This window comes from Electrona antarctica (genome assembly GCF_951216825.1).
Source record: "Electrona antarctica genome assembly, chromosome: 18".
Classification (NCBI taxonomy): Eukaryota; Metazoa; Chordata; class Actinopteri; order Myctophiformes; family Myctophidae; genus Electrona; species Electrona antarctica.
The window spans coordinates 21979605-21997805 of NC_136799.1; the positions used below are offsets into that span (position 1 = coordinate 21979605).

The 18201-nt window shown below is 39.0% G+C and overlaps 1 protein-coding gene and 1 long non-coding RNA gene across 8 annotated transcripts in view; one reads left to right on the forward strand and one right to left on the reverse strand.

Annotated features, from left to right (window-relative positions):
- Positions 1 to 1038: 1038 nt before the first annotated feature.
- Positions 1039 to 18201, reverse strand: part of dnmt3ab (DNA (cytosine-5-)-methyltransferase 3 alpha b) — a 51291-nt gene continuing 34128 nt past the window's right edge. For 2 of the 6 annotated variants that reach the window (XM_079527144.1, XM_079527147.1), the window contains 16 exons: positions 17580 to 17738; positions 17282 to 17389; positions 14271 to 14427; positions 12626 to 12772; positions 11792 to 11836; positions 11325 to 11404; positions 10891 to 11003; positions 10458 to 10641; positions 10156 to 10240; positions 9429 to 9574; positions 8492 to 8582; positions 7164 to 7312; positions 6611 to 6696; positions 5491 to 5560; positions 4951 to 5069; positions 1039 to 4425 (listed from right to left, as the gene is read on the reverse strand). In XM_079527144.1, coding sequence (XP_079383270.1) covers positions 4260 to 4425; positions 4951 to 5069; positions 5491 to 5560; positions 6611 to 6696; positions 7164 to 7312; positions 8492 to 8582; positions 9429 to 9574; positions 10156 to 10240; positions 10458 to 10641; positions 10891 to 11003; positions 11325 to 11404; positions 11792 to 11836; positions 12626 to 12772; positions 14271 to 14427; positions 17282 to 17389; positions 17580 to 17738 — 1905 coding nt within the window. In that variant the 3' untranslated portion in view covers positions 1039 to 4259. Of the gene's footprint in view, positions 4426 to 4950; positions 5070 to 5490; positions 5561 to 6595; positions 6697 to 7163; positions 7313 to 8491; positions 8583 to 9428; positions 9575 to 10155; positions 10241 to 10457; positions 10642 to 10890; positions 11004 to 11324; positions 11405 to 11791; positions 11837 to 12625; positions 12773 to 14270; positions 14428 to 17281; positions 17390 to 17579; positions 17739 to 18201 lie in introns of all 6 variants that reach the window. The other 4 variants (XM_079527142.1, XM_079527146.1, XM_079527145.1 and 1 more) reach the window with 3 other exon arrangements.
- The window catches only part of LOC306941607, a 99473-nt gene continuing 96696 nt past the window's right edge, over positions 15425 to 18201 (forward strand). For both annotated transcript variants that reach the window (XR_013792190.1, XR_013792191.1), the window contains exon 1: positions 15425 to 15690. This is a non-coding gene — a long non-coding RNA (uncharacterized lncRNA). The remainder of the gene's footprint in view (positions 15691 to 18201) is intronic.

The following is an 18201-nucleotide window of genomic DNA, read 5'->3' on the forward strand; positions in this document are numbered from 1 at the left end:
TATTCTTTCTAGAGCAACCCCAAAAGTTTGCCGGACTAACAGGCCCTCTGTGACGTCATGAGTAATACATCATCATCACATGAGACATCATCATCATACGTCATCATGAAGAATGTGGTTGCTAATTGCAACCACACTTGCAATTTTCCAAAATTGCAAATTTTCTAGTTTGGCTTGTTGTTACATAACGGTATCAAGAAGCCAAAAACAAATGTACTCTTCATGTACAGTACCTGTATATGGGGTGTAATGAAATCTTGAATCTTGAAAAAACTGCAGGTCTGCTATAACTTTCAATTCCTTTAAATCGAAGATGGGGGAATATAGAGCTTTAACCTTTTAACAACAAAATATCACTTACGCTACCTTTAACATCAAAATGAATAATAACAAAGAGCTATGGTATTTTTGCACAAAAACAACACATTTATTCAAGTGTTCTCCAGCACAAGTACATAAGGAGCCTTTTATCTTCTCCCTGGACCCTAAACATAAGTATGGGGTAAAAGTGGAGAATGAAAGAACTGCTACATTTGCTGTATGATCTGGTCTTGGAAAGAATCACAGGTCATAAACAGTTATGACAGAAAGTAAGTCACAGAGCGTGTCTTTGAACAGCATCACTTAATATAGGACTGACCTTCCGTGAACAGTGAAATGTAATATTGTTGTCAGTAAAAACTAAAACTAAATAAAAATAAGAACAAATAAAGAAAAGGTATGCATCAATAAAAAATAATTGTTTTAAAAAAACAGACATGGAGGATATTATGGCATGGAATGTAGGATTACGATGTGATGTGTATTAAGAATACATTATGCTACAGTGAAAGTATTTTGGATCTTTTTTTTCCCTTATGAATATTTTCCCCACAGATAGCACTGACTACAGCAATCTCTAGGCTAAAACAATATAGTAAACTTTCATTAACTGTTATTGTTACTTTTCTTTTCAAGTACAAAGTTAAAATACCTTTGTTGATATATTTTGAAATTATAGTGCTTCATCCCCATTTACTACAAGGAACTTAAAAACAGTCATTGTCCATACAAGTTTTATTTCTCTTCAAATCAAATATATTTTCCTCTTGATTAGATAAAATGTTTAGCACCATTGGAAACACCTACAACCGCTCTTTTAAAACGAACAACAGAAATAAAAGCATGAAACAACACCATGTAGGGCTGTGCAGTGAAGTTTAAACCATCCACCTTAAAGCTGTTCTGCAGGCCTCCATTTAGGTCAGCTGACATTTTAACCACGATTCACTTATCACACAAAATAAAAAATAAAAGTAGAGAAAATCAATTTAACAGTACTAAAAAGAATTAGACTTGTGGAGTCTCACCTATCAATGCTCAAAGTATGTTTTGAATCAAATTTTTCGTTCATTTGATTTTCCATTTTGAATCTAAGATTTTCTAATTTCATGGTGTATATATATATATATATTAGCAAAAGAATTATATTTGTACATCTCATACGTAATAACAATTAAAAAACAAAAACAAATTGGAAACAGCAACAGCAAAACTATGTACATAACTTACAAAGAAATTAGGGTTGCAATACAACCGTTGCATGTTCTGTGGAAGAGGGGAAAATGACATCTGGTCAAAATAATATTGTCGCTGTTGGGCAGAAACCTTGTATCTCCATATTTCATCTGTTTTTTTCATAAATTAATGCCCTATTTCATATTGTGTCTTATGACAGTGTCACACAAAAGTAGCACAAATATAACAAGCTCATATGCATCACATAATCATGTGTTTTGTACTGTAGATCAGCATTTTCTTTTTAGGTAGAAAAAGCTGATTACAATGAGTGCCTGAATGCCTATAGGGACACCAGGCAATCAATTCCAAAGAGCTTGTGACTAAATCATGACTACATTGGATCCATTGAAACACAGGTTATTCTTTTCCATTTAATGGAAAGTAACAGTTTTGCACATATAGGTTTCTGTCCGACAGCGACGATATGCCAAAGCACAAGGTTTCATATCAACCCAGGGGCAGTGGACAAAAAAACGTCAATAAGGTCACTTAAGAACTTAATTACACTATGAAATTAAATTTCCCAAAACATTTGTCATTTTGAATACTTAAATATCACATAAATAAGTATAACATGTTTTGTTTTGATCGCCAAGCTTGAGAAAATAACATCTTGCCAGTTTTGAGTTCTGACAAACTACAGCCTAAATCCTCCTTATTTAGCCTAAAGGTTACAATCAAGAGAATTTCGATGTTTTGAAAGCAATCCAAATTTGGATAAATATAAACATTTTCTATTTCTGTACTACTAATTTTATGTGGACAAACTCTGTTTCACAAGGGGACAAAATATAATACAAATGACATAGTTCCTTAAAACTCTGCCTTAAATTTTACAATCTTAATAGAAATAGAGACATTCTTTCAATGGGGTGGCAACAGTGTGTCACTGCTTAACCACAGAGGACAATATGAATGATGCAAGAGAGGGACAGCAAATTTCATTCCATTGACTGTACAATGCGTCAAATACATGTTTCACATATCAATATCCAATCTTTCACTTCTATTGGCACAGCCCTACTGTATACAGAAAGTATTACACAAGGGTAGTATCAGTTCACATCATAAAACAAAACAATTCACAAGAACCAAGATTTCCCTTAAGATATCAAGGAAATAAAAGGAAGTGTACATATAAAAGTGCTTTATATTGTTGGTAAAACAGCACAAAATTGCTATAAAAGGGTAGAACATTGTGAAGCCGCACCATATTATTGAAGATTTGCACCTGACAGTTTTGTTTGTTTAGGTTTTTTTTCTTCTTTTTTTTCTCCTCAGTTTGCAGAGGTGGAAGTAGGGGAGGTTCACCTGGATTTTTTTGGAAACACCTGGTCACCCTCTCTCCATTAACCACACTTACTAACAGTTGTACAGTAATGTCACTGGTCAGGATGAAACTAGAAAAAAGTAGTTCACCACAGACTTTGATCTCAAGGTTTTTTTTTCTTCCTTGAATGACAGAAAACATCATCTCCCATGTGGCTAGCTTAATTTTCTTTTTGTGCAGACACAGGTAGTTGGAGCCTGAGCATAGCGAGGCTGAGTGATTAAATAAGCACCAGTAGAATCATTTATAAAAGCTGTAAAACTCAGATAAGAGGTTATGCAGAGCGTCTCTCAGTCTACTTTCAATCCTATTTTCTTTGAAGTAAACAGAACAGCATGATGTGTTTTTTTTTGTTTATTTCTTTTCAAAAGTGTGAAAACGTCAAAACGGAAAACGTTTTTCCAAGCGACCGTTTAAAAGAGCTGCATGTTGTCTAGGTTGTCATGCCACATGGGTTGTGATGTTTCTTATCATATTTGAGCACCATGGTGTTGTAACCATATTACAGTAGTACCTTTATAACCTTCAGTTGTGTATATATAAACTGTAAACAAAGAGGTATATGTGATCTGGTGATTCTCCGAGACACAGCTGTCTAGACACTGAATCAACTTTTTCACCACATCTCTAAGGCCCCTTTTCCACCGGGGTTGAACCAGTTCGGTTCTTTTTCCCGCCTAATATTGAACCAGTTCAGAGTGTTTCCACTGAAGATGAATTGGTTCAGAACCCTAAAAGTTGGTTCGTAACTGAACCAAAAAATGGCCTCCGGTTCCGTGAAAGCACCAAGGTTCCAACAATCTAGAACGGAACAAGTTCTAGAACCAAAATTATTTTGGTGGAAAAGGTGCCTATGAGGCTCAGTAGATGGAAGCGTGGCTTCACTTTACGTAGGAGTTGTAGTCCACCTCTGATGTTGTAGTCCAGCACCTGATGTTCAGCTGATGTAATTTTATCAGCCAAAGCATTTAACTGTTAAATGCTTTGTCTGATAAAATTATGTTAAATTTAACATCCCTAGCTGTATTTCAGGTGTCTTCCATTACATCTTCGTCTCGTTTTAAATCCGATAGATAGTACTTTTCTTTCTCAGTGTCTTGAGAAGAAAACAAGTCCTCAAGTATAGCTTGCACAAATAAATCAATAAAATAAAAAATAAAAACTGGATAACACTGCTAAAAGGTAAAATGAAATATCAAAAAATTAAATAGAATAAGAATTACATTGGAAAATACAAGAAATAATTTCAAATTTCTATGTCCATGTTTCATTCCTCCAAGTTATATATATGACAGTATAATCTGAATAGCAAGGCTCACACAACCAAAGGTGGGTGTCATGAATGGTTCCGTGTGAGTCGTCTCATTGCTCAGTGCTCCGCACTCGTCTTCGTTGTCTCACAAGCAAAGTAATCTTTGAGTGGAGCAAACAGGTGGCGGATCACTGGGACGCTCCATGACCTCCCCAGAAGCCTCTGCCTCGCCAGGCGGCTCATGTTGGACACATCTGTATAATGGATAGGGAAGCCAAAGATCCTGGCATGGCAACCCAGCAGACCAAGGGGAGAAAGCAAACACAGACAGACAAACAGACAGGAAGATGGACAGAGACACAGACAAACAGGAGAGAAAGACAGCGGGAGAGAGAGCGGAGGACATTCTTAAGGCTTTGAGTCACATGCAATTTTATCCACAGCACCTTTACACTACCATGACTGCATTCATTTTTAGCATGGGTGGTGGTCCGAATGGGGGAAATTAACTTCTAACCTTTTGAAGTGCTATCTAAATACTCTACCCGCTGCCCTATGTGGCCCTTTATATCAAACATTCATTGATAATCAATAATTGAATAACATAATAGATTAATAATCGATCACTATTAGCAAATCTACAAGCTCACAGCGTGTTGCGAACTTGTAGATGAGCAATTTTCAATTTTATTTGTACTATATTTGATGCAGTATAAAATAGGGCTTAAGTGGTCTTGATTATTCTATTAATCAAAAAGTAATAAATAGAGTAATCACTAAGAAATAATACACACACAGTACTTCTTACCTTTCCATTTCAGTACACCACAATATGTCCTCCTTTTCATTCATGTAGACTGGGAAGTGCTGGTCTTTGCCTTGTTTTATAGAATTAGACCTGGTGGTAATAGTCCTCACCTTTTCAAACTGCAGAGAGATAAAATAGAGAAACATTAGTACACTCACAGTCACTCATGTGAGCTTGTAGATCTGCTAAAAAGTGTGAATATTTTTATATTTATAGACGAAAACCCGGACTGGATCCGCGGATCCGGATCTTCAAATGTTAAAATCAACAGCGAATTTACATTTTTTTATTTAAAAAACAAACAGTAATGGGTTTTGTGATGTATTCTTTATTGTCTGAACCAGCTTTGCTTGTGTTTGTTTACAGGCTAAAAGACCCAAACCTCTACCAAAAGTGTTCTTGCCCTTTAACAACACAAATCTTATATGGGGGTCCCTTGCACAGTCAAAAACAAAAATAATACATACATATTAATTTGGGGTCCTACATAAAAACAGTTGAGAACCACTGACATAGTTCATTGGTATGCTAAATAAATACCTTTGCGGTTCTGCCATGCTCTAAACAATCCTGAAGTCCCAGCCTGTCAGAATACATTGCAGACAGAGGCCTAGAGGGATGAAAGACAAATAATGATCAAACTTAAATCCTTCCTGTAGTCTTAGTAAAATGGACTTGAGTTAGAACTACCTCGACCGCATTTTTCTGTCTACACCAAATAACTACAAGCTCACAATGCGTTGCAACAAGCTGCTATTTTTGGCTAATAGGGATGCTGGGGTTCAAGTGGTTAAAGGTACTACAGTAGGTCTACTCAGGGACCAAGCAAGTCGAGAACGATGTAAGTCGGGAAAGATGAAATTTGGGAATGCATGCTCCACCCGGTTATGCAATACCTCTTGTACCTGTTGTCAGAGTACATACTCGCTGTACCCACTACCATACAATCTATCGACCAAATGTAGATACAGTTATCCCTAATGTAATTAAAAACTGCTGTTGTGTTGACAACTCAATACAAAGACTGTTAACTGTGGACGACCCAATTGAGACAGAGACAGAGACATTTGGTGCGTCCTACACAGACCTGTGGGCAGATGCAGGCATTTGTGCCTTTTTGTTTCTGGTGCCGGTCCGTCCGGATTCCCACTCAGCACTGTCAATTGTATCATCATTCATTATTTGTATTCTATATTACAGATATTTGTAAGGACGAGAGAGAGAGAGAGAGAGAGAGAGAGAGAGAGAGAGAGAAAAAGTAGCGCAAGGATAGAGAGGTAGAGAAAGTACAGGGAGCATCGCCTCAGTTCTAGGAAAGCCCCACTGTGATTGGCCAGTATAGTCTAAGAGCCACCAAGCTGGGTTGAAAACGCAGAGGTAAAGGCAGTGGCGTATCACGGCCACACAGCACAGGTGTGAAAGGCACTTCCACATACGTCATGGTCTATGACTTGGCCAGCTGAACCAGCGCACAAAGTTGTGCGCTCTATGGGCATTGTGGGCGTGGAATTCTCTCAATTGTAAAGATCTTTGTCTGTCTGTCTGTCTGTCTGCCTGTTGTGTTATGTTTTGCTCAGGTTGTGCTTGTGGGTTTAGCTGCTTCCCATTGCCTGCTCTATAAGTCACAGCCTGCTTTATCCCTCACCATTCTACCACCAACCTGTTCATGCCAGGAAGGTTACCCCAGAAGTAGCGTGCACGGTGGGCAGCAGACACCTCCTTGGCATCGATCATCACTGGGTTACACTGAGCACAGAAACACAAAACAATATACACTGCTCAGACAAGAGCTACAGCAAGATGCTATGGTTTAGCTTTGGTATGGCATGACTCATCAGCATGACACCCCCATTTCTTAGTATTTTCTTTTCTGAGTATTTTTTTTTAACAATTTGGGGGGGCTTACATCACATATGTATATATATACATATGCATATGTATGCAACATAATAGTCTAATCAACCTATTAAAGACCCTATGCCATGTGATAAAAACATTATTGAGGGAAATACCGTACTATAAAACTAAAGAGGCACTAAGAATGAGCACTGTACTTAGTTTAAACTCTGTAAATGTCAAATTAGAGCCACAAGGGGGAGTAAAACAAAACATTAGTCACAGACATGCACCATATGAGCACATTATATCAAGGAATGCCCCATCATATGAACACTGCCAAGGTGATGCTGTTAATGATCAGTAAAGCGGCAGACCTCCAGGAAGCGGGATATGTCTCTCTTGTCACTGACGCCCATCGCCACCACGTTCTCAAAGAGCCAGAAGAAAGGCCTGTCGTCGCCCTCTTTCGGCCTGGCCTCATGTAGCAGCCTGTAGAACTCGAAGAACAGGCGACCGGTGCCCTCTACAGGACAGAGAAACACATTTCACACACTGCATAAATAGCCAAATTTCAATTCTCTTTTTTTCCCAACCTCACATCCCTCAAGGCCATGTAAAGAAACAACAAACATCACTTTCTTGGTCCGGCAATTCCAGCTGTCAGATTCAACGCACTGGGAGGCCTACTGGAGCTGAGAGTTTGATGGAATGCATTGAAGTCTAAGAGGCCTGTGGACAAGCGTATGTATGAATAAACACATCTTTGAAGGATTGTGACTCTTGTAGAAAATGTTATTGCGGCAAGGAAATGAAGACATCACACATTTTCTGATGTTTTGTTATTTGATGTACACTATTATAATTTCATTGGGTATCTAAACAGCAGAGTACGCTTCTGACTGAGTGAGGTGTAAATATGGGCTGTCATTGCAAGACTGTCAAATTATAAAATCTATCAGCCCATATTGCCCAGTCAGAAACATACTCTGTGCTCTTTAGATACCTCAATAAATGTATCTAGCATGCACTTTGAAAACCAAGAGATCAGAAAACAATGTATCATATGTCTTAATTATTTTATTGAACCAATACTTACAACAGTCACAATCCTTCAAATATAATGTTTGCCTCCCAGGTGCATCAATGGTGCATGCCGTACAATGTTTCCTTTCCTTCTTTATATATAGCCTTGTTGCCTCTCACTCACACTGTTTCCTTGTCCCTCCCAAAGGAAGGCGGTGAGGATTTGATTGGGTGCTTCTTGAGAATGCGAACACTTCTCACTCAGTGTAGTGTTATTTAGAATCGACATCAATTAAAAGGCATTTTAACTGAAGTACCAATTACCAGATATATTGCTGGATAGCAGTGGATACAAATTAACATAAATTGCTGGCATAGGCAGTGTAGAGTCATTCGGTTAAGTAACTTACTGTGACTGTGCAAGAGCACGAACATAAAATAAATATCCATGATTAGAATATGAGCAGATCAAACATTTCGTGGCTTTCGGATCCCCTCTCCCGGCGTGTAGCCGGGGAGACGGTAGGCCGCAGTATCCAATAACTAAACAGATTTCCATTTTTACATCACTTCTCCCGACAAAAAATTGAAGGACGGAGGGGGTGAGGAGGCCGAAAAAAGAGAATCGGAATTTGGCAATAGAATACAGTATAAAAGTGATGGGTTTGTCAAGACTTACCATACAGACCTTTCCTAGCAGGGTTCACTATGGAGAGGTCATTGCATGGACTGCCGCCAATAATTAGGTCAAAAGGACCCCATTCTTGTATCTTTAGAGACAGGAGATGAAGAAACAAAAAGAGTGAAATTGTCACACTACAAAAACAGTGTGATGCAATGTAAAGCATTTTGGGCATGTAGATCTGCTATTTTAACTATTTTTGAAAATGTTGTTAAGATTTTGAATTTTGTTTTTAAAAATGTTGCTTATGGGCCTATAACGACATACGCAGGAGAGGGACGCCAGGTCGAAAGTGGTTAAGAAGGAGAAAGTGAGCTAACAGGGATATTTGGTTTATGTGTAGTAATTGAGGGCTAACTGATAGGCCAGGTATGAAAGAAAATATGGGACTTTTCTTTAAGGTTACAAGCAGAGCGCACAATACTGTGGTCGGCTGCGTATGTATGGTATGTAGGCCTGTCCTCGGTGGTCTCTAATTGGCTGTTGATGGTGACGTAATTAAGATATGTTTCAATGTTGGGTGGGTAAAAGGTACTGTGATCGGTGCAGTTCGATCGGCGATCGTACTGCGGTCGGCTGGGTATGTAGGCGTGTCCTCGGTGGTCCCTTATTGGTTGTTGATGTGGACGTAACTAAGATAGGTTTCAATGTTAGGCCTACTTGTATGGCCATGTAAGGCCTACTTGTGTGCAAGGCGCAAGTTGGCACCTCAACAGAGTTTATTTCTAGTTCTTTTTTGGGCCAGTCAGGTCTGGCTTATCCAATGCTAATGCTTATCCAATGCTTATTTTAAAATATAATGTGCGTCATAATCTCAGCTGGGAGGGAGGAGAAAGGACCTGATTTATTGATATTCACTCATTCATCCCTCCTTGATATAATTGTTTTTCATACGATAGATGGATGGATTTCATATAGATGTGTGTAAACTCACATGTTTGCGTGTGACGTTTCTCACATCGCCGACATACATGATGCGGCCTTGATGCCGGACGATACCCACAGTGATGGAGTCTTCACACACCTCAGATGCAATGTAGCGTTCAACGTGGATACCCAGGTCCTTCAGCACCAGCAACCCTGTGTGGATCAATGTAAGGTGCAACAGTCAATCGAAACAATCAATGTAATCGATTATAAAACATAATCCGACCAAAGTGAAAGTGGAAGTGAAAAGTGGAAGTGAAATTCCATGATATAAGCTCCCTTAAGTGTAATTTATTGTTACATCAAAAAATTCCAGTGACATTTCAAGCCTATGGTCTTCTTCAGACCCAACAAAGGTCAAATAAAATTAATACAGCCATTAAATTGACAGATACATGGATTGTCATTCTATAGACCTAGCCCATCCACACGCTTTTCATTTTCTCTCCTGTTCTTACTTTATTTTCCTCAATTCCTGAAAAGTTTTCATTTTAGAGATGCAACATTTTTAATAGACAGGAGCAATTATCTGTTCTCTGCAGGGAGAAAATTGTATGGAAGGGAGCAGTATGAATAGATTTATGCTGCCTTTGCATTTATGTGCCAGTGTTATGTATTTAGTAAGAAGTGGGGCACTTTGATGTAACCTAATACAGGGAGAAGCTGTTGTACAGACAGGGACTTTTTGCAGGGTGTTTTGTTAGAGGACAGAGGGGAATTCCTTCTGGTCTAACCTGTTGCTATGCCATCAAATAGTGATAGGACACGAATCGGTTTCCTCTTCTCCACCATGACTGGGGGGTATAGCTTTGGTGGTGCCTGAAAAATGACACCAAAAAAGGGGCAGGGGGGAAACAAAATCAGAAGAAATTAGACAAAGTTGATGGAGACTACAACTGCATGAAGTAGTGATTGGGATTAAAGCCTGACTTATACTTTCGTACGACGGGATTGTGTACCGAAAATAGCCAACCTACAAGCTCACTATGCATTACATCGCAACACGTTGTGAGTAAGAATAAGGTGCAGCACTTACAAAATCCTGGTCATGATTGTTAGCGAAGAAATGCTGGAGACGGCATGGCCAGTCGGTACGGCGCTCCAGTAGACCAAACACACCCTTCTGACCACACATGTAGCAGTTCCAGGGGTCCTCATTAATAGCTGCAACGGCCGCACCTGGCCCCACCAGGAGATCAACACACTCCACACAGAAACACCTGCCCACAAATAAAGGGCTTTTATTATTATGGTCATGGCTGGGACCCAATTTTGGGTTGCATACCCATTTTTATGGAAAGAGATATTTTGGGGCCGCAATTACAACATTTTCAAAGTATTTCAAAAGATTCTCAAAAATCGTAATATTTTGTGAAATCCATTCTAAAGTGCTTTTTGATAGAAGCACTACAGAAATGCAGACCATCTGAATACATACAAGAGTATCAGCAGAATAAAGCAGCTCTCACCGGCAACAGTTGTTGTTTCCACACATGAGGACCTCTCGTCCCCCACAGCAGATAGTGCAGTATGACTGGTAGCCATCGTCATCATACTGGTACGCACATTCTAGGAAGCAGTTCTGCAACAGGGAGACGGATTCAAGGCAGCTGGAAATGTGCACTTGAAACTTTTATTGTCCCCAAATGGAAAATTTGGTTTGCAGGACTGTATAACATCCATTCCAGTGTACTGTACACTCAATATTAGACAAAAGATACAGAAAACAGAATGCATTTATGTGGATGAAAGATTTTTGTTAGGTTTTTTTATGCTCAAAATGCGTTCTACTTCATAGCAGTCACCTTGTATGTAAAGGTATGTTTAAGGAACAGTAGTTACAGAAACGTAATCGAACATCCATGACTCTATATCCGTGCAATGCCACTACACCAGAGCTTACCTTACAACTTGAGCAGATTCCTCCAGCAAACAATGGATGTTCAACAGAAACATTCAGACTTCCACAGGAGATGCAAATGTCTGTGTATAAACAGGGCAACGGAGCATATCAGACATTGCACAAACGTACCAACAGTAAACACACACACATCGCCCCCAGAGGTGCGAACACTCCGCTGTCACACAATGAAAATCCTCTCACTTCAATACAAGTATTTGAATAGGTGTGACGCACATAGATCTCATAAGAAAATTATACATAAATCCAAAAATAGCCATTTAAAACAAGGTATACAGTACATACATTTTGGAGGATTTGAATGACATGTGGTGAGAAGTGGTTAACATTAGCACAGCCACACATGTGTGTTCATCAACCTCAAGGGCAATTAATCTATGTGTTTATGTCCCCTGAGAAGCCCTGTGGTCCCACTGGAGGCCAGAACACACAGAGAACACATCACTTACCCTCTATGCTTCGGCACTTCTGTCTGACTTCATGAACAAGCCGCTCTGAAAACACAACATAAAACAACTGATTGAGGAACGGAGGACAACGCTTATGATTAGTCTTTTTCTCTCAACAGCCCATTTCAGAGGTTAGTTGGTTGGTTTGAAAATAAACGTATTGTTTTCGCTTTTAATATTTGCAGCTAAACAACACATTATGATGTTGGTAAATCTACTATGTGACAAGATGTGACATTTGATTGATTGATTGATTGATTGAATACTTTATTATTAGAAGTTTGAAAACAGTACAGCAGTACAGTAAAAACAAGGGTTAGGGTTAACCCACAAAGGATACAAAGATTAGGTAAAGGCAGAAAGATTTCAAAGTACTCTCATTCAATGAGTGAAAGTTGGAGCCACATAAGTTCCTATTTCCTGTTCATGTCATCTAATATATCCCAATCTTGGATGACAGTAACCTTCCAGAAAGACTGAAAGATTCATATCATCAGGTCTAAAACTAAGAACAGCCCTACATAGAATCCACTGGGAAAAGGTGACTGGTACAATTGGGAGAATTCCTTGGTTAAAAGGCCTCTATAGAATCTCTGTTAATAAAAACTCAGACTGGGTGGGCCTATGCAGTCAACACAATCAGTCTCCTATTGCAGCTCCAGACATTACACCTGTTGACGTCACACAAATGAGTGCTATTCCCCTTTAAATCTGCCCAGCTAATGGGCCTCTTGTCCATTTTTTCCCCGTGCACTAACTCAGTTGACTTCTCCCCAAGGGACGGGATATAGGGTTCATGACTGCTGTTTTAGCCCCATTAACAAGGCAGCTTACCTCTTGTCCTTTCGTCAATGATGTCCTTGACCTTGGGCTTCTCTGCTGTGCTTTTGCGAGGCTTTTTGGCTGGAGGGGGCGTGTAAGCTGCGGCCTCCGGCTCCACCCACATCTCTGGGTAAACTTCTTTGTATGGGTTACGCTCCTCTGGTGAAGCAGCACGTGATATTAGACAATCGGTAATGTGTTTAACATCTTTATTTCATTCATGCTGACTTTATATCTATATTTCTCCCTTCCTTTCATTCTTAATTTCTCTTCCTTTCTATCTCTAATTACCTTAATTGTGTTATTACTTTTTCTATATTGCAATTTATATGTGCAATACGACAATAAAAGTTCAATAGCTTCTAGTTATTTAACAGTGCATGGGTGATAACACGGCAGGTTTTTGGGACGGGCAACAAAGAAGCTAGTTTATTATTATTGTTGATGGATCTGTAGATCTGCTACTTTGGTATTTTTTGTGGACATGTGTCAAGTGTTCATATTTTGTCATCTTGCCCTTTGACCATCAGTTTTATCACCCTCCACAGGCCTAATCATCTCAGGCCTATATTATTATATCATATTATATTATGGATTGCCTGACGCCAAGCTCAGATTTTATATCTTAATTAGGCTCCATACTGTCTGCCTGTAGTCAAAAGTTAGCTGGCATATTGAGAGGTCTATTTGGATAAACACTACATGTATTTGACCTTGGTGCCCAGTGAGAAAGTAGATAGGAGTATTTCTCTCTGTCTCTGCTAGCAGGGAAAGAATGTTATCTACAGGTTGCCTGGCAACGCCAGCGTCCACGCTTTCCCGGTCTATGGCCATCAAGGACGGAATTAAGGAAGCTGTCCCAATATCAGTCCCATCATCTATGTGCTGGTCCAATCAGCGTTCGACACCTAGTGCCAGCGTGGCAAAGTGGAAATTAACTGTGTAGTCAGCCAATGAAATGTGTATCAACAATAACGTATTCTACAGTATGAATAGCCTTTGAAATGAATTGTTCGTCAGAGACTACCCTGTGCCCTTTTGGTGGTACAGGGGAGAGTGTAATTTGGCTGTATGCGGATCTGTTCTGTCTCTCTGATCTGAAAATGAATTAACTAAACCATAATCTGCTGACTGGACAATCCTTCTTCCTGGTGGTGTCATCTTTTTAATTGGGTACAAGGTATTTTTCTAAAAGAGTATTTCCTGCTTAAAACTAATGGTTAACTTGGTCATAGGCTCTCGGCCTAGTTGTGGTGCTGAGTATTTCTGTGTACTCTTTGAGTACTTTCTCTAAAGTATTTTTTTATAGTTTAGCCCTGTGTGGCTCAGTAATTCAGTATAATACAGTCCTTTATATCTTTGGTCCCTTCTGCATTTTTATGCAACTAAATGGGTTTTATCTTAATTATAAATCCATCAATTATTATCTCTAGTTTATTATTATTATTATTATTATTATTATTATTTATTCATGTATTTATCCATTTCCAAATTATTCCAAGCAGCGCAGCGAGATGTAAACTATAATACTGAGTCACTACCTTTGTGTACAGACCGTGGCCATAAAGTCACCCCAGTTGACTATCTTTAACTCGATTTAAAAAAAAAATTACTTTAAATTCATCTTAGCGTATCTAACTGGCAGACTTCCTCTTACCCTCTGGTGGCTCCAGGCCCTTGGGCCCAGTGGGCTGGAAGCCCGTCATAGCCCATTCAATCATCTGCTTGTTCTGCATGTCCACTGATTTGGATGTTTCCGTCTCATCAGTGTCAGGGCAGGCCGTGAAGGCTTTGCCTGCCCTGCTGCTTGCCACCTGTGAGAAAATATAATATACAGTTGGGTGCCACCGATATTGTCCCTTATCATTTGACCCATTTAGGCCTGACCTCAACATTTTAAAAAATCCTTCTAAATCCTCCAGTTTTCTGAAAGAAATATTTTCACGATTTTTCAAAAATAGCAGACCTACAAGCTCGTAGCGCGCCACTCGGTGGCGCGCTATGAGCTTGTAGATCTGCTATTTTTCAATAGCTAAATTATAACATAATGTTTAAAACACCAAAAGGGGTCCCCGCCCAAAATGGGTTAACTGTCCTTTTGCGCAGATCACGCAAACCTCAGCAAAAAGAAAAGGACAATATCGATGGCCTCCAACTGTAATATACAACATTCAGTTTTGGGGAAAATAAAACTACCAACTAGCCTATGAAATGTTTCATCGTTCAGTGTATCTAAACTACATCTGACATATCAAAGAGCCCCATCTGTATATTATCAACCTGCTATTATCCTATCAGCAACTTCCATAACATGGGAAATTTTGAAAGATGCTAGATGAATCACTTTAGGAGGAAACTGAACTGATTTCTAACTTTCTGAACTATATTGAAAATGAATACAGGGATACCAGATAAATTATTATTGTTGTTGTTATTATTATTATTATTATTATTATTATTATTATTATTATTATTATTATTATTATTATTATTATTATTATTATTATTATTACAAACTAGCCAGTCTGTCTTTCCAGATCAGACTAAAATACATACATACATAAATTAATTATCAGACAATCATTATTATATTGTGTCATGTTTGTCAAGCATGTAACTGGTGTGTGGTTGCATGTTGCAACTGTTAGCAAAAAACAAATTGATTGCAAATTGTTAAGCGAGCTACAGTAATAGACCTATTTCACTGCAGCCATATTGACAGGAAATTGTAGGGTAAACAAACACAGTTGTCACCAATGCTACTAATTAAGGCTCTCTTCCAGTGTAGCAGAGCATTTCCAGTGAGCCAACATGCACAATAGCAGCACCCTGTTTACCTGAATGGAACACAACAGTCAAATAGCTGTTGTCAAAAAACTATATTGGTAGTACTGTTGCAAACTTTTTCATCAAGGGCCAAAGACTGTTACATGGACACACATTTGGATACATATATTATGTCGACCATGTGGCTATATCAACAATACAGGTGCACCGTGCAGCAGCAACAGCAGGAGATTGATGACATTGCTGAGTGACTCCATTCAGGACCAGCACCGCAGAGATAAAATTAATGAGTGAGTCAACATTTTATATTATGATTTGAGTCGCCACAGCCAAGTTTAAAAGGTTTCTGCTGTTGTTCCTCCCTTTGGTGTGGCCTGTTATTCCCTCACCCTTGTTTTCATTTTAATACGGTGCATAGCATATGTCTTGTTGAAATAACAAGTTGGCAACTGGCCCCTTTGGGATCACTTTAATAATTAAGTGACTTTATGCTTCTACTGGATAAGGCTTCTGTGTTGTGTTGGCTTAGCCGCAATTTGCAACTCTAGATTTTTTTTATAATGGGGTGAATCTAGAGTTGTAATACCCTCCATTGACTACCCATTCATCCAATTTGCGTTTGCTTGTATTAAACGACGTGTTCATGATTTGAGTTTTTTTGTTAAAAACGGGCCAATCCTGCAAACTTTGAAAGCCAATTTTAGCCAATTAGGATGGAATATGAAATATCGAAGAGATCCGGCTTGAACACATCGGCTTGAGATAGTGTGAAACGATTTGCGGGATTTTTGAACAGAATCTGGAGGAGTAATATAAAAAAAAGAGGTTCATCGTTAGCATCCAGGAAGTGTGTGTACAAAATTTGGCATAGACCGGGATAACGGTGCCGGAGATTAGCTGTTAACAGACGGACGGACACACACACACACACGGACGGACGGAGTGCAAACCATACTCTCTCCCCATGCCTTCGGCCTGGTGGAAACAAAAATCTAGAGTTGCAAATTGCGGCTAGTGTTGGCTCAGTCAGTCGCCTTAGGACCACAAGGTTCCGGGTTCAATCACGAGTAGCATGGCATGAGCGATACAGTTTGAAATAGAAACCGTAATCTTCCACTATCTAAGAAATTTGTTCATAATAGATATACCGGTACACAGTATAATGACACTGAGAGAAGAACATATTTTATAGAATTAGGGCTGGGTGCAATAACCGCAATATCGCCATACCGCCGGTATGTAACGCATACCGCGGTATCGGGTTCATTACCGTGGTAAAATAAAGGGTTCATTACCGTGGTAAAATAAAAAATCACACCCGTGTGAACTGAGTGGTGCAAGGTCTTATATAGTCTGATCAGCTATGTCAGTGACGTCACACACTAACCATAGCAACCATGCTCGTTTTTTTGGTACGAACAAACAAACACGAGTACACGGGTACAAAGCCAGCCGGAGTGGTTTGCACCACTCAAAAATAATAAAAATAAAATAGATATATTTTTTCTTCTTCTTCTTTTCGTGCTGTTTTGCCGACCTAAGTTCTAGGCCTACGTGCATATGGTGTGATATGAAATGAAAAGTTTATCATAATAAACACGGAATCAGTGAAGCTCAGTCTAATCATGTCAGCAATAATGTAAAACGAGCACAAACCAAATGGTTGCTGCTGGCGTGGTGGAACAGCAGCGGCTGGAGCCTTTTAATGTATCATATATGTTTGGCTAAGGCTCTCAGCATCAGCTATCTATCATTCTATCTATCGTCAGTTAACTTGGAATTTATTTAATATGTGCGGTAATTATCGCCATACCGACGGTTACTGCGGTAACAAAAATCCCATACCACCCCAGCCCTACACTGAATATACAGTATGCTCACCTGCAGTACTTCAAAGATGGCTTTTTTGTATGTCGGCTTCTTGTTATAGGTTGGCTGGTGAAAGGCATTGCAAAAGGAACTTAAAGGCATGAGTTTCTCTACACAGACCTGTGAGGGAGAGAACAGAGAAACAGAGAAATTAAACTTTTATTTATTTGCAAACATCGAAGTACCTTTAAACAGATTTGTACAGATGAGATTATAAAACATTCCATCTTACAACAGCCTGATAAAGTGTAAAACTACAAATCTAAAAAGAAAATTGAGTGAAAGATGAGAAATATTTTGTCACACTCACCACTGAGAATTTTCGATCTCCATACCACATAACCCATCTGGTTCCCTCTGCAGCTCTACTCCGACCCGTCACGTACCAGGACACGATACAACCAGGCCACCAAGAGAACCCCCGCAGCTTCCCCCAAATTAGCTCTCCACATCCAAAACCACGGCCATCCTGCAGCCCGATATAATAGACACAATTTCACATAACCACACTAACCAAACAGTCTAATTTAAAATACATTTCTAAAATGTCGCCTTAGGGTTGCTGACAGGCCATAGACACTTGTTTAAATGAACAAATATACAAATCATTTGTGAAAATTGTGAGATTCGGGAGATTAGGTGATAGTGTTAGGGAAAAATTATGGGCTTCAGAGATAATCATAAAAACATAATGAAATCCCATTTTCCCAATAGACTCTATTGAAAAACTGCATTAGTCTAGTCAGTGTCTGATAAATATCTTTGTCCGCTACTTTGCTTAATACCAACTTGTCCCTGTCTGTCTGTGTGTGTGGTTTTCTATTTTATTTTAGTTAGTGGTTTTAAACCATAACACATGAAAAAAAAATATATTTTATGGCAGTTTATTCTTTGCTTTATTTAGATAGGAGAACATAGATAGACAGGAAACC